Source organism: Pelobates fuscus, chromosome 11 (genome assembly GCF_036172605.1).
Source record: "Pelobates fuscus isolate aPelFus1 chromosome 11, aPelFus1.pri, whole genome shotgun sequence".
Classification (NCBI taxonomy): Eukaryota; Metazoa; Chordata; class Amphibia; order Anura; family Pelobatidae; genus Pelobates; species Pelobates fuscus.
Window position 1 is genome coordinate 11,677,340 of NC_086327.1, and position 17,444 is coordinate 11,694,783.

General features: G+C 40.2%; 1 protein-coding gene across 6 annotated transcripts in view; it reads left to right on the top strand.

Annotated features, from left to right (window-relative positions):
- The first annotated feature begins 845 nt into the window (after positions 1–845).
- The window catches only part of ZNF362 (zinc finger protein 362), a 40,354-nt gene continuing 23,755 nt past the window's right edge, over positions 846–17,444 (top strand). For 2 of the 6 annotated variants that reach the window (XM_063436402.1, XM_063436405.1), the window contains exons 1-3: positions 3,048–3,086; positions 3,535–3,643; positions 3,725–3,867. In XM_063436402.1, the coding sequence (XP_063292472.1) occupies positions 3,599–3,643; positions 3,725–3,867 (188 nt within the window). In that variant the 5' untranslated portion in view covers positions 3,048–3,086; positions 3,535–3,598. Of the gene's footprint in view, positions 865–3,047; positions 3,087–3,534; positions 3,644–3,724; positions 3,868–8,581; positions 8,724–17,444 lie in introns of those variants that run through there. The other 4 variants (XM_063436404.1, XM_063436406.1, XM_063436403.1 and 1 more) reach the window with 3 other exon arrangements.

Consider the following 17,444-nt stretch of genomic DNA (forward strand, 5'->3'; position numbering starts at 1 on the left):
AAACTCTAAGCACCATAACCACAACAGCCCTGACTGCTCCCCCTCCTCCACCCCCACTGTAAGTAGTCAAAATGTTTTTGAACAGTTTGACTTCTCACTTGGGATCATGGGCATTGTTCCCAGACTCTACTATTAACCCTGGAGAGCCAGACGTTTCTAAGCAGGTACGTCTGACAGCTTTCATGAGCTAAGCTCTGCAGTGCAGGACTAAGCCCACTGGCCGAGAATGATCAGGTGACACTTTCAGCCAGCGAACTACGTCATTCATTGCAGGAGCGCTAACTCTGGAGCCCCGGCGGTCGTTTCTGCGTAGGAATTACCGGCTCTCCTGTGGATCCCAGGTAAGAAGTGAAACCGTCAACGAAAGTGTGGATTTTGGGAATTCAATGGGAATTTCAAATTTTAGGCCAAAATTTACAAACTGGACAAAAAAAAAAAGTCTACTTTTGGGGTTATTCACTAAAACGTGAATTTACAATAATTCTAAATTAATCTCAAAACTTGGGCCAATATAGTGGCCAGTTTTTTTGTTTAGCTATTTTAACATAAAAGGGTGAAATTTACTTTGAATTCCTGACAGTTCACACTATAGGTAATAACTCTGTTTAAATGACTTATCGGGAAGGGGTTAACTCCAGCCTGCAGAGAGATGGGAGTTTGCAGTTACCTCCTCCAGATCACACCTGTACAGGTAATTATCAGCTTTGTGATGGACAGTCCATCCTGATAGCAGTGCGCGCTGTGCCTGGATTAGGCAGACTGTCACCAGATGGGTCCTGGAGATTTGGGTTACCCCAGGAGTGTGGGACGCAGAGGAACAGCTATGATCAAAACACAAATTCTCCTAAAGCAGCCCAGAAGCGGGTGAGCTGTTTGTTACCATGAGAGTGGGCCCCTCGCTGGAGGAGGCTGGGGGCTATATTTATTTACATGCACTAAGCTACTTATCCCCTTGGTTGTAGTTAATAAATAGGGCTGAGCCCAACAGGAACTTTACCGCCTGTGTTACTGTCCCTTAAAGGACAACTGTCTCAATTTAAAAAAAGTTTATTACCTTTAATAAAACTTAAAGGGATACTATAAGGGTCAGGAATACAAATCTGTTTTAATAACACTATAGTGGTCTGGGTGCCTAAAGTGTCCCTTTAAAGATACGTTTAAATTAAGTATATTGCTTTAAATATATATATACATTTTTATTTTTTTAACCTGAGAAGCCATGTTGGGTCAGAATCTGACTAACTCATCCTAACTTGCCTGCAGCTACAGTTTCCCAATTACAATTACAGCAGCAGGTGGTCTGATAACCGTAGAGGCCGCCCCAACATGGCTGCTCAGCCAGAGAAGGAAAAATGAAATTTTCTCAAAAATATCAATATACATTATTTAAAAAAAAAAAAAATAATAATAATTAAATGTAATAATGAAAAGTAAAAACGTGATGGATTCTACACTAGATCGGCCTCTGTCTGGTTCCAGCACATGGGGAGCAGGTATTGGCACACAGACTGATATATTTCCTATGTTCTTCTATGCAGATTTTCCTTATAGGTGGCGGTGGACAGGGCATGAAAGGAGCTGCCTTGCAGTATGTAGCATTTGTATGCTGCTGGAAGGAAATCCAAAGCAACTGAACTGGAAACATGCTCCAGATCAGATCTGGCTATTTTGCTCAAAAAAAATAAATGATCCCACTTTTGTGAATAACCTTGCGTATCTTTTTTATATAACTGCAATTATAGCCCTGTCCAGTGACGTGCTATTAAAAGCCATATGTGGCCTTCAAGTGTTACATTTATTGGACTTCGGTGGGAAAGATGTTAATTGTGGAGAATTCAATAAGTGATATGAGGCATTGATTACCTCTCATTCATGGAAAGCACAATAACAATATTCTAAATGTGACATGATTTCTCTTGTACAGATATTTCCCATGTGATCAGTCTCCTTTTAAAGGGTCATTGTAATTGCTTCATCTCGTTGAAGTGGTTATAGTGTTTTGGGTACACTGACACCGTCCTACCATTCAACATTAAACCGTTATTAAAGGAACACTATAGTCACCTAAATGACTTTAGCTAAATAAAGCAGTTTTACTGTATAGATCATTCCCCTGCAAATTCACTGCTCTATTCACTGTCATTTAGGAGTTAAATCACTTTGTTTCTGTTTATGCAGCCCTAGCCACACCTCCCCTGGCTATGATTGACAGAGCCTGCATGAAAAAAAAACTGGTTTCACTTTCAAACAGATGTAATTTACCTTAAATAATTGTATCTCAATCTCTAAATTGAACTTTAATCACATACAGGAGGCTCTTGCAGGGTCTAGCAAGCTATTAACATAGCAGGGGATAAGAAAATCTTAATTAAACAGAACTTGCAATAAAGAAAGCCTAAATAGGGCTCTCTTTACAGGAAGTGTTTATGGAAGGCTGTGCAAGTCACATGCAGGGAGGTGTGACTAGGGTTCATAAACAAAGTGATTTAACTCCTAAATGGCAGAGGATTGAGCAGTGAGGCTGCAGGGGCATGTCCTATACACCAAAACTGCTTCATTAAGCTGTTCAGGTGACTATAGTGTCCCTTTAATGTTTTAATGATAAACATGATTTCCCTGCAGCCCCACCCCCTCTGTGCTGGTTGGACTAATAAGGAAACACTAGCCCAAACAGCAGTGGGTGGCTGTGATTGGCTGAGAGTGTCAGCTGACTGTTTTTAGCCTATCACAGCACCCATTGCAGATATGAATCTGTATGGTTAGAAGGAAGTGTGTAATCTCTGCCTTAGTCACACCTTCAGTGGGGGTGGGGCTGCCAGGGACTCCTGTCTGGGTATGGAGCTTGGAGTCTGACTGTAAGGCAGCCCTTTTTAAACCAGGGAAATACAAAACAAAAAAAAAAAAACACCACCTTACTCAGCCCTCACATTTTGTTGAGGGAGTGTTGCAGCCTGCACCAGTATTGGGTGCAGACCACTTTAGGAGCTCCCCGGCACTTTTTAATGATACAGACTGCCTGTCATTGGAGACTCTTAAAGCGGTCTGTACCACCAGGGAAGGGTCTTCAATGGAACAGCCAGCGAAAGGTAAGCAGGAAGGAGGCAAACACATGTTTAGCCACAAACACTCCATTCACATACAGTTCTCAGCCTCCTCTGCACATGCACAGGGCTCTAGAAGCGGGCCCTAATTTGGCATCCTGCCTAGGGGCCCTGAACAACCATAATCCATCTCTGACCTCTTTTAGTGTTAACCTGAATGAAAAACAAGACCAGCAGACTCCAACAACTATTTAACCCCTTAAGGACACATGACGGAAATATTCGGTCATGATTCTCTTTTTATTCCAGAAGTTGTGTCATTAAGGGAATAATCAGTTGAATGGATGAAATTCCTACAGTGCCAACAGTGTCCCTTTAATCTGACTCCACTCTCCGCAGCATGCTCTTCTAAATATGTGTCATTGGACGATCTGCCACACGTTCAACCTTGTCGATCGTTCAACATGCATTTCTAAATATTCTCCCTTCACAGGTGTCAGGACTTCTAGTCTACGATCCAGTGGGCCAGTGGCCTTTTTATAACGAGAGCAGAATGAATGGAGGTTTATCCACAGACCACAATGACTTTTACTGCACAACAGGTACGTGTTAAAGGGACACTCCATCTATCTGTGCAATGTGTATTGCAGAGTTTAAATAGTTGTTTTTTTTGTTTTTTCCAGGGGTTTGCCGTCGACAAAGGAAATACAATATCAAAAAATATATATTTGGATCGCTGGCCAGAAGATACTGCGCAGAACCCTCAGACTCCCAGGCATCTGCTAGAGGACCCGAGAATAAACAATAAATATACCACCCAGGAAGGGTGAGAAAATACATTCCCCCCCCCCATAAAGCTAAAATAGCCAATCTGTGACTTTAGCTTAATTAGTCAGCACTGTTTGCCTCCAAGTTATAATTTTTTTTCCAGGCCATTAAAATATTTATTTATTTATTATCCAATCATAACATTCATTTTTATTGAACAAACCTAACTGTTAACTTTTTATGGTTAATTTTCCCACCCACAATTTGTAAAAATGTAAAAAAATGAGACGCAATGCAGAATTTCTTCTTCCTCCCAGAGAGATGTGAGATTATCATGATTTTATGAGCAAACTCAAACTAAACACAGTTTATCTAGTGATCTAAATCGGGGACAGGGAGTAAATCCGCTAACCCCTTGCAGCGTCCTTCCAGGCTAGCATAGTGTGCGAAAATGTACTTATTAAACCCCAAATTGGAGACCATTGAAAGTTCAATTGCAAAACTTAAAGAAACACTCTAGGCACCATGACCAGTACTGCAGTGGTTATGGTACCAGGATTACCCTGACTCTCTCCCACAGCATTTAGTCGACATACCTGGATCCCTACCTCCTCGGCAGCTGGATGTGAGACACTTTATGTCAAGGCATGGCCCAGGGGCAATAATTGGAGATATTAGCAGGCGCCCACTGAACCCCAGGTAAGTTGTCAAACTAAGGAGGCCAAGACACTACTGGCACCATAACTACTACAGTGGGCTGTAATGTTTGCAGTGCTTGGAGTGTTCTTTTAAGTCAAAATAGACTCGAGTTGAGTTGGCATATTTTTGACGAAGCCTCTTTTTTTTTTTTGCCTAAGCTTTGCTGATTTGGTTCTTAACTCACTACAGTTAGATGTTTAGTAAGTAAAGCTGTGTGTGTATCGGGTCTGGGCGGTGAATATTAAATGTGTACAGTGTATTTAGGGTTGTGGATAAATGAACAGTATTTATGTAATGGTCCAAGAACCACACACGGTCTGTAGGTTCACATAAATAAAATATATAGGGTGAGCAGGAAACGGTATACTTTATAGTGTACATAATGGATGTATATCAGGGCTCTCTCTCTGTATAGTGTATATATGATGTTATATAGGGTCTGTCTCTGTATAGTGTATATATGATGTTATATAGAGGTCTGTCTCTGTATAGTGTGTATATATGATATATAGGGGTCTGTCTCTGTATAGTGTATATGTGATGTTATATAGGGTCTGTCTCTGTATAGTGTATATGTGATGTTATATAGGGGTCTGTCTCTGTATAGTGTATATATGCTGTTATATAGGGTCTGTCTCTGTATAGTGTATATGTGATGTTATATAGGGTCTGTCTCTGTATAGTGTATATGTGATGTTATATAGGGGTCTGTCTCTGTATAGTGTGTATATATGATATATAGGGGTCTGTCTCTGTATAGTGTGTATATATGATATATAGGGGTCTGTCTCTGTATAGTGTATATATGATGTTATATAGGGTCTGTCTCTGTATAGTGTATATATGATGTTATATAGGGGTCTGTCTCTGTATAGTGTATATATGATGTTATATAGGGTCTGTCTCTGTATAGTGTATATGTGATGTTATATAGGGGTCTGTCTCTGTATAGTGTATATATGCTGTTATATAGGGTCTGTCTCTGTATAGTGTATATGTGATGTTATATAGGGTCTGTCTCTGTATAGTGTATATATGATGTTATATAGGGTCTGTCTCTGTATAGTGTATATATGATGTTATATAGGGTCTGTCTCTGTATAGTGTATATATGATGTTATATAGGGTCTGTCTCTGTATAGTGTATATATGATATATAGGGTCTGTCTCTGTATAGTGTATATATGATATATAGGGTCTGTCTCTGTATAGTGTATATATGATGTTATATAGGGGTCTGTCTCTGTATAGTGTATATATGATGTTATATAGGGTCTGTCTCTGTATAGTGTATATGTGATGTTATATAGGGTCTGTCTCTGTATAGTGTATATGTGATGTTATATAGGGTCTGTCTCTGTATAGTGTATATGTGATGTTATATAGGGTCTGTCTCTGTATAGTGTGTATATATGATGTTATATAGGGGTCTCTCTGTATAGCACACATATGATGCTATATAGGGTCTGTCTCTGTATAGTGTATATCAGGCATAGGCAACCTTCAGCACTGCAGATGTTTTGGACTACACCTCCCATGATGCTTTGCCAGCATTATGTGTGTTAGAGCATTATGTGGGATGTAGTCCACAACATCTAGCGTGCCGAAGGTTGCCTATCCCTGGTGTATAGGGGTCTGTCTCTGTATAGTGTATATGATGTTATTTAGGGGTCTGTATAGTGTATATATGATGTTTTATAGGGGTCTGTATAGTGTATATATGATGTTATATAGGGTCTGCCTCTGTATAGCACACAATGTTATATAGGGTCTGTCTCTGTATAGTGTACATATGATGTTATATAGGGTCTGTCTCTGTATAGTGTATATATGATGTTATATAGGGTCAGTCACTGTATAGCACACATGCTATATAGGGGTCTGTCTCTGTATAGCACACATGATGTTATATAGGGTCTGTCTCTGTATAGCACACATGATGTTATATAGGGTCTGCCTCTGTATAGCACACATGATGTTATATAGGGTCTGTCTCTGTATAGTGTATATATGATGTTATATAGGGTCTGCCTCTGTATAGCACACGATGTTATATAGCGTCTGTCTCTGTATAGTGTGTGTGTATATTTATATAGGGTCTGTATAGTGTATATATGTTATATAGGGTGTCTCTGTATTGTGTGTGTGTGTGTGTGTGTATATATATATATATTATATAGGGTATGTCTCTGTATAGTGTATATATGTTATATAGGATCTGTCTGTATAGTGTATATATGTTATATAGGGTCTGTCTCTGTATAGTGTATATATGATATATAGGGCCTGTCTCTGTATAGCACACATGATATATAGGGTCCGTCTCTGTATAGTATACATGATGTTATATAGGGTCTGTCTCTGTATGGTGTATATATGATGTTATATAGGGTCTGTCTCTGTATGGTGTATATATGATGTGATATAGGGTCTGCCTCTGTATAGCACACATGATATATAGGGTCTGTCTCTGTATAGTGTGTGTATATATGTTATATAGGGTCTGCCTCTGTATAGCACATGTTATATAGGGTCTGTATACTGTATATATGATATATAGGGTCTGCCTCTGTATAGCACACATATGATGTTATATAGGGTCTGTCTCTGTATAGTGTATATGTTATATAGGGTCTGCCTATGTATAGTGTATATATGTTATATAGGGTCTGCCTATGTATAGTGTATATATGCAGTTATATAGGGTCTGGCTCTGTATAGCACACATGATATATAGGGGTCTGTCACTGTATAGTACACACATGAGGTTATATAGGGTCTGGCTCTGTATAGCACACAGATGATGTTATATAGGGGTCTGTCTCTGTATAGCACACATGATGTTATATAGGGCCTGTCTCTGTATAGCACACATGATGTTATATAGGGTCTGTCTCTGTATAGCACACATGATGTTATATAGGGTCTGCCTCTGTATAGCACACACGATGTTATATAGGGTCTGCCTCTGTATAGCACACATGATGTTATATAGGGTCTGCCTCTGTATAGCACACACGATGTTATATAGGGTCTGCCTCTGTATAGCACACACGATGTTATATAGGGTCTGCCTCTGTATAGCACACACGATGTTATATAGGGTCTGCCTCTGTATAGCACACACGATGTTATATAGGGTCTGCCTCTGTATAGCACACACGATGTTATATAGGGTCTGTCTCTGTATAGTGTGTGTATATATGTTATATAGGGTCTGCCTCTGTATAGCACACATGTTATATAGGGTCTGCCTCTGTATAGCACACATATGTTATATAGGGTCTGTAGTGTATATATGATATATAGGGTCTGCCTCTGTATAGCACACATATGATGTTATATAGGGTCTCTCTGTATAGTGTATATGTTATATAGGGTCTGCCTATGTATAGTGTATATATGCAGTTATATAGGGTCTGGCTCTGTATAGCACACATGATATACAGGGGTCTGTCACTGTATAGTACACACATGAGGTTATATAGGGTCTGTCTCTGTATAGCACACAGATGATGTTATATAGGGGTCTGTCTCTGTATAGCACACAGATGATGTTATATAGGGGTCTGTCTCTGTATAGCACACACATATGTTTTATATGGGCCTGTCTCTGTATAGCACACACATGATGTTATATAGGGGTCTGTCTCTGTATAGCACACAGATGTTATATAGGGGTCTCACTGTATAGCACACAGATGATGTTATATAGGGGTCTCACTGTATAGCACACAGATGATGTTATATAGGGGTCTGTCTCTGTATAGTGTATATATGATGTTATATAGGGGTCTGTCTCTGTATAGTGTATATATGATGTTATATAGGGGTCTGTCTCTGTATAGCACACAGATGATGTTATATAGGGGTCTGTCTCTGTATAGCACACAGATGTTATATAGGGGTCTGTCTCTGTATAGCACACAGATGATGTTATATAGGGTCTGTGAGCAGCAGGAGGGCAGTAATTATTGTTCTGTATAAAATGAAATAATAATCAGGGGGAGGGGGAGGGGAGCAGGGGGAGGATTTGGGGAGAGACACAGAGAGGGAGGTGGGGTGGGAGGAGAGGGAAGGGGGCTCCACATTGAGGAGTCTCGGTGGAAGGAGCCGGGCTGTGGATGGTGCTCTGAGTTGCGGTCGGTGACCCGGAAGGTTTCCGTTGGACTCGGTTCGCCGCCCATCCCCGGGGTACATGTCACACAGCGCCAGGTCTGTATGGGGACCAACATGGCGGGGACCGGGGGGCCCCCGGGGGCCAAGGTGGGGGGGGGGCTGCCTCTGCTTTAACCCTTACACCTCCCTGTGTGTTAGATAAGGGGGGAGGGGGGTGGGAGGGCCGGGGCCCCGGGCTGTGTGGCCCCCAGCTTGCTGTGCTGGAGATCTGCAGAACATGGCGCCGGTACAGGCACAGGGAGCAGGCTCAGGGGCCATTTTTGTTTTCCTTTTGTCTGCAGATTTTATTAAAACTGTCTGAGAATGTGGGAGAGGCGGGCAGGGGCCACAGGGGGGCCTGGGGGGATGGGGAGGGGCCCTGTGCCTGTCAGGGGCCCTGCTCTGAGGTGGGGGTGCAGGCTGCTGCATGGGGGCTGTTTCTGGGGGTGATTCTCAGGATATTAACGCTCAATCTTAAACCCCTTTGTTCCCAGGTGCCGGCCACTGCACGTCCTTTTATTTCACGTTTTAGGGAAAAATAACCCTTTTGTGATGGATTATTCTAGCCCGCCTCAGCCTTCACAGGCGCTATAACGTGCTATTTCCTGTTGCCATAACAACTAACCTCTCCCTCTCAAGCCTATGTTATAAATGTATATTTTTGTTTTTGGGGGTGAAGGGCCTCGTCCGCACTGTGGTTTGAAGCCACTTGTGGCCCGAAAGTCTGCGAGCGAAATGTGGCCGAGTCGTGGTATAATCCACCGTTGCTGCGTTTATTAAATAGTTAACCCTTCCCATGGCAGACGGGCGTATGCAGAGCTCTGCGAAGGGCAATATTCAGCTCACCCGGCCTCCACGTAAAGGGTTAAAATTAATAGATACATAGTCTGTTTCGCAACCCCCCCCCCCCCCCCTTCTTACACACATACACACGGGGCCTGTGTTAATGAAAGTTTCCGGACATTGGTTAGGTCTGTGTTATGAATGACCAGACTGCACCAGAAATAGTTTCACCAGTCCCGGTATAGCTGGTCTTAAAAAATTTAATGTTACATCGTTTGCATTATTTCTCTCCTTATAGAGACCGCACCGGCAGTTGAGATCCATTTGGCCTTCCTAATCTCTCTGGCGTAAAATTTGCCTAAAGGCTATTTATTTTAATGTTTTTTGGAAATACTGATTTTATTTTATTTTTTTGGGGGGGGGGGGGGGGGGGGGATTTTCCGCAGGCTAGAGCTTATTAACGGAATGAACATTGTGATTATATTGTTACCTAGTTGTGATGCTTTATTGAGCAAGGCTATTGTGCTGTATTAGAAAAATCTCATAATTCAGAGATGTTTGATATTTTATGTACACTTTTTTTTTTGTATTTTGGGTTCAGTGTTGTTAGTATATACTTTGTTACGTCTGCAGTTGACAGATATTTTTGTGTGTACTGTGGGCTCAGTATTTAGTGTCCACATTTTAGTGGAGAATATATATATTGTGTGTACTTGGGTTTTATTTAAATGTGTGAATGATTTTAGGTTCGGTTATTTAAAAGATAATAAAACCATATTTTTTTTTCCCCACTGTCTTTATTAACATGTGAAGATGTATGGGCCTCCATATAACATGTCATGAGGGACAATGTATTTACTTGTGCGTTGTGGGGTTGGTGTTAATATTTTTTTGTACTTTGGGTGGTGTTTAATATGTTACTATTTGTTTAGTATTTTAAATGTGTAGTGCGGGGTCTATGTTTCACATATTTTGTTTATTGCGGCTTGAAACTTATAGTACTGAAGAAACGTTATCTCTTGGGGGATAACAAGCTACACAAATATTGCTATCATGGCACATGATGTACAGAGGTTAAAGTAGATATTGCCAATGTTTCTGATTAACATAAACAACAGCTTAACTTAATTTGAAAATAGGAATTTTCATCTATTTTTATTCCCATAGCTGCTGCATTTAATTTTTAGTATTTTCTTAATCTGTACAATCATGGTGGTTGTTTTGGTTAGTAAAGTGATTCTCTTTGGAGATTGTCAAAATTTACTTTAAGTGTTGACCTAAACTGTAATAGATAAATAAAATATCAAGCCTTTTGTATGAATAGCCCTTACCTTATTTGTAGTCCACATGCAGGAAGTGTCCTGGTCCATTTGTACTTCCTGTCTGTGAAATGCAAGATTGTATGCCATATGCAGATCTTGTTCTGGGACATTACAAACAGTCCAGCCAGCGTGGCTACCTGCCGACGGTCAACAGAATAGACCTATTCGTCCTATCTTGAAATCTCAGATGGTATTTAATGATTTGTTTTTAAGATCCAGTCTGTGTCAACTGAAAAATGCCCAATAGCCCAGTACCATCTCAAACATTCTTCATATGACTAGTCTTTATTAAACTGTCACTAAAAGCGAGAAATAAGATGTTTATGGATGCAGAGAAGATCACATCGACCAATGGAAACTATGAGCATGTAAGCCCTTAGCAACAGACAGTCCAACAATATCGAAATCTAACGTTTTCCTGTTCATACAAATAGCAAACTTTACTTATGTAAGGGAAAGGTCGGTGAGAAAGTCACAGAATCCGTAAATAATCTACCAGCAGGAAGTTTGCCAAAGCAGGAAGTGGTCTTGAGATAAGTCAGGGGGTCAGCTGTCTGGCATCGAATTTGTACATATGGTCGGTCCATTGCCAAGCTTTGGTTCCAGAAAATGGTCCAAGTACAATCCGATGCATTACTCGCCATTAGCATTGATGAGTAAAAATTCAGCCCTGGCTAGTCCTAATTTACCTCTGGTTAGAGAGCCATGGCTTGCAGTGGCAAGTCATTGTTTAGGCCTCGCTAGTAGTGTTTGGTGTTTGACTTGAAACTTTGTGCTCTTATCCAATGGATATCACAAAGTGTCTAAGAATTAAATGGAGAGCATCCAGACAGAGCCTATTTTCCCCTGTCCGGGATCCATCTTTAAATAGAACATTGCGGAGAAAGTTGAAATCCAGGAAAGAGAACCTAATTCAGCTCACTTTACCCTCGGATGCGATTGATGGTGCATTTGTCCAGTATATCAGAATTTGAATTTCAGATCTGGACATTGTTTTATAAGATGTTAACATCTGCAAAGATCCCGCTTCTTGGTAGCAACATTTCAATTTTCCAATTTTTAATTTTAATATGATTTTGGAGAAGTGTGAACCCATCTTTCTCATGTTTGTAAGAGTTTTAATCAGAACCTCATCCTGTTAATTTTGGGTGCTGTGTTTAACAAACCTTTATTATGCTTGGACTACAGGACAAATAGTGAGTCGTGATGGTTTTAGAGTCTCCCTGTTGCGGAGTAGGGAGAGTCAAATTCTTTGGAATTAAAAAAATAAATAATAAGCATGCAAGAAGCCTGTATGCGTATGTGAGTGTGTATATATAAATAAGTAATTTAATTAGATTATCTTTTATTTAGTTTATTTATTTGGACCTATGGCATTTCTATTGAGTAGTTAGAACAAGGGCATTGTATCATTACAACCATTCTATACATAGTTGGTACTTAGAAAATTCTCACAATGTAACTGAATCAACCTTGGTGTAGTCTGGTTTTAGATACGTATTTGGCTTTATTGTACACCTTTTTCTTCAGTTTTCTTTTGACTTGGTGTAAAATATTAATTCTTACTCATGCTGGTTTCCATGTCATTCACTTTCTTGGATATTTCAGGAACGAAAACCTAAACTTTTGTCAGAGGTGTTGAGAGAGCTCATTTCACAAATGCATTATTTTTTACCTTGTTCGGAGATCACCTCCACTCGTAATCATTTTAAAGTCTATAAAATGAGTGCCATTGAGTTGGGTAATGGCAACATCCATTAATCAACTGCTGATTTAGTTAAAATACAAAAGCTTAATCTCAGAGACCTCATAAGGAGAAATGTATTGAGTTTGTACCACATCAGCTGTCTGGAAGGGCACAGTTGAGGTGTTTCGAGAGAGTAGATTCTCCTGCCCCAGTCTGACGTGTCATGAGTCCTCCAGTGATGTCAAAGACAAACCGCCGATGGCAAACTTGCCCAAATGTGTGAAGTGTTCATGCTGGTATGATTTTAATTGTTCCAGAGGCTCATGGGAAAAGTTAATTAGCATGAAATCCCCTGACTGCCTCCTTTTCTAAAGGCACTTGTGATGTCAGGCTTTAGTTTTCCTAATTAAAACATACATAAATATGTAAAAGTTTGGAGCCATGTACTGAAAATGGGGGAAGGGGGAATAAATCCCCCCCCCCCATTTCACATGTTTAATTCTGAATACCAATACAGAGCATCAGATACTGGAAACAAAGTATATGATTTATTTATTTTTTGTTCCAAATTTATTCCATAGTCCTGAGATGGCTAATGTTTCGGTGATCTGTTGGACCTTGCGGGTGGCTGGTTGGGTTTGTCGGTGTTGTATGTTTTTATATAAATTGTTAACAGATTAATCTCTCCCTGTTCTAATTCTGTGTAGGCTGTGAAGTTTATTAGGGGTATTCAGATCTCCTGCTTTTGGGGAAGGTTTGCAAGTCAATAATGAGTAGAGCCTTCTCCTTGTCGTGACAACTAACAAACAGTGCAATAATGGCGTATTTACCGATGACTGAATAGGTGGGAATGTGCCTTTCTCTATTAATTTTCTTCAGATCCGTAAGAATGTGTTTGCGTGTTTATTTAATTAAAAGGTTATTTTAGAAGTGTTTGTGATTTGGGGGGTAAAAAAGGCCCTTGGAATGCCACGATCTACCTCTAAGAGAGGATCGCCTGCCTGTTTGTGCAGATCCGCTAGTGTTTATTGACGAAACATTGATTCAGAATAACAGAATTGAAAAAGTGATATTTATAAAAGGATCTTATAACTTTTTTTTCTTTCCCAAATGTCACACCCTCTTATCCGCTTTCTCCACCTTCAGCGAGTGAGCCTCTAAGTAAATACTTGACCACAATTTCTGAAAAATTTAATATGTACAACTAAAATGAAATATAGAACAAGAACAATGCATGTTATTTACATAGACTGATTTCTTAATACATTTATTGTATTTTAAAGACACATTACTGGGAGTATTATTGCTGTGGAGCTCTGTTATACACTCAGACACATTACTGGGGTATTATTACTGTGGAGCTCTGTTATACACTCAGACACATTACTGGGAGCATAAGCGCGGTGGAGCTCTGTTATACACTCAGACACACACCAACGATATGAAGCTCCTAGAAAACAGGGACACTTGTGAGGTATGCTCAAATTTTGGTGTGTTATGGGGCTGTTGTTTTCCTGAGAAAATGCAGGGCTGATCTCGTCGGCCCCGTTTTTCGGCACTTGTACCTTTTCACTATTTTTGTTCCTTGTTCTGTTCTAAAAGTCAATATTTGTGTTTTCTGAATCAATGTTTCCTTGCGTGTGCACACAGCCAGCGGTGGCATTAAATCTCTTGTCCTCATGGCCCAGAGTTCTGCACTTATTTATGAATAAAATTCCAAAATCGCAAAATACCAGTGGTTTTTTATTTTTCTTTCTTTTTTTCTTTTGTGTTTTAATCGTAGGTAAAACTTAAAGCTAAATCTTTCCACACATTCCATTGATCCAGGTAAATCTAAATCATGTCACAAAATATTGCGGTCAATTCTGGCATAGAAAAGACAAGGCAATGTGTCCCTACCACACTCCTACTCCCTCACCCACACCCACACTCCCACTCCCCCTATTGAAAGGGGACTCTGTGAATGAAGAGAACGTTTCGGGTGCAGAGTAACCCGCCCCTGGAGTTTGATGCGGTGAATAATATAGCAGCATGCGGGCATGAACTTCCACATGTCCATATTGGCAGCCCAGGACCTCTTTGGCACAAAAACTATCCTACAAGTATGAGACGCTTCCATGTGGGGAACACTGTTTCCATGTGGGGAACACGAGGGCTATCAAGTATACAAAATCATACACAGAGGGACTCACACCTACAGACTGTCCCCAGAAAGCATAGCACAAGCTCATCATTAGATGAGTTGGCGCCCAGCTCATAACGCGGTCTGCATGGCCCGCCCTTGGGGTACTGGTCTGCGTGGTTGGCAGGCATTCAGACACGACCTATTTGGGCAGTGCCAGTGACATTATGTGCTTCACTGGCCCACCTCTCTTTACCATAGTCACCAATGCCCTGCTTCACAGGGTGCTGATTTTTGGGGTATACGAGTTTGGTCAAGAGATTAAATATAGCTTATAGCTGCATTCTGTGAGTTTCCCTCCACCCCCACCAGATCTGACATTTGGGATGTATGACTGTTTGTGTTTTCTGTTAAGATTTGCCCACCATAATGGTCTGCACCAGGCCCAGTCGGCCAAAATCCTACCTTATTTTAAATTCCCTTTAAATTCCGTTTGGATTCTTGGCAAGTCACACATCGGCGAATAAACTGTGCGTGTTTGGTATTCACACTTCCATTGGTAGATATTTTGAAAGATAGGCTCACATCGTGTATTCAATGACACATATTGATTTGGTGTTTGATGTTTCATGTTGATATCATCCCTAATAGTCAATTCATGGTTAGCTTGGTGTGGTAAAAATGTGGCTTGCTTGTGAGTCTAGCCACGGGGCTGATTACGAATTAAATTAACCCAGACTCTCAGAATTGTGACTCTAAAGATAACACACTTGAGACCTAAGCAGTTTCCTCGATCTACGAAAGGTGTACAATTCCACTGTGTATTCTACGCAGCGTCTCTGCAACCTGATTGAATGGTCATTATTCTATTTAATGGTTTGGAAGGTCTGATTTTTGAGTGAGCTTGATATATATTGATGAATTATGTCAGTGTCTTGCTGAGGTCAGTATCCTCCATATTTCATAGTTCGTTCTTTGGAACCTCTGAGACAGTAATTTCTTGTCTTTGTGTATTGTGGGATGTATACTGGGCAGACTATTCATTAAACCAGGTGTTTCTTGTTTCATTGTGTGATCTGTCATACCTTTTTAGTTTAGTGAGAGTTCATTGGTTAATGCGCCAATTTCCAACTGGAGGTTTGCAGGTACTAAGCCCGTAGTGTAAGCTCAGCCTCTCATGTTACTTGCAAAATGACTGACCTGGTGTTAGTTATAAAATATATATGTCAGTGCCAGGTATAGTTGGGCCAGAGCTTGTGCGTGTGTTTTACATAAACACAAAAAACATGTTTGGCAATCAGTACTGGTACACCTCCGGATCTATCCTAAACCTACTGCGGTGTTATGATGGGATCACATACTGTACATTGCCAAAAGTGTATGCCGCCTTCTGGAGGCTTCAATTGGGATTCTCTCCATTCAGCCAAAAGAGCATTAGTAAGGTCATGCAGTGCTTTAGAACAATTCAATTTCGATCACTGTTGGCTCTTACTTGTCCATAGGTGTTTGATTTCTCGGGGGTCTTGAGGATTCTGCCGTCATACCTATGTAACAATTACTGCATGGACCTCACTTTGCGCAAGGGATCTTCTCAAATTGCTCCCACAAAGATGAGAGCACAGAGTTGCCTAAATTGGCATTTCATGCTGTACTTGAAAGCAGGTCTTTAAAGGTTACATACTGTAGATATTCTCTGATAAAAGCCTAGGTTACTGATGTACTCTCTAACACCCTCGAGAGTACTGTAAAGGGGTCTACGTAAGATCCGTGAGGTCCACCAAACATATTCTTGGTAACTGCGCAAGAACATGGCTCACACCTGTTGTCTGTGGCAGTTTATGGGAAATGGCAGAAGCTGTGGTGGTTGAAACAACGCTCCTTGCCACAACTCGGCAAAAATCTACCCTTTTATGAAATCGGTCATTCCCTACATTCACGTTGGAGTTTCACTGATTCCAATGAGTTTTTCATGAAGATTCTAACATTATGAATTCTCCAATGTTATGGTGCCAGTGTATGGCCATAAAGTGTATGTAGGTTGAATTGTCACTGTCCGATGCTCATTCTTCTGTTAAACGTCTTCACAGGTTTTCTGCTGTGTGAGTTGTCAGGAAATAATGTGAAATCTAAGTGGATTTAAAATTTTAGGCAGAATTAGCCAAATCAAAAGCAGGATTTTATTTACGGTATGTATTTTTATTTTTTTTCCCAGATTGTCTATTTTGGCTGTACATTTTAAATTCACTTCACAGGGTTGGCAACTAATATTTTTTTTATTAAGCTCCAAATTGTAGCAGATAAAAACCCAAATGGCAAAAATTCAGCAAAAGTGGCTGATCTAGCCTTTACCACATTGGCCTCATTTTTGCCATTCATCTATTTCTCTACAATTCTAGAGTTTACTGAATCAACTCCCAAACCCCGAATTGTAGTGAATAGCGATGTTAATAGCCACCGCGCTTGGCCTACAGACGAGTCGGAGAATTCCTCCAAATCAGCCATTTTTAACTTAAACTTTGCAGTTTAGTTTTCCCCAACTCTCTAGGTTTTATATTTAACGTCGGACTGTGCTGGTTAAAGGTGTACTGTGAAAATATTAGCATTTTACTTTGTTGCCCGAAGTTACTTTCCTTTTTTTTTTTTGTGTATGTAAAACTTCATTAAAAACCATATTATCATTTTATAATCCAGAATTATTCTGTTTCTATGTATTACAATTTGACCACTATCTGTAAAAATCTGTGTATATATCCAAAAAATAATATTGCCACAAAAAAAAAATAAACCACTCTGCTCATTGAAAGGTTTGTTCCATGGCGCAAATAAAATGTTTTTTGGGGTTCCACACTGTTTGTACACTGTCA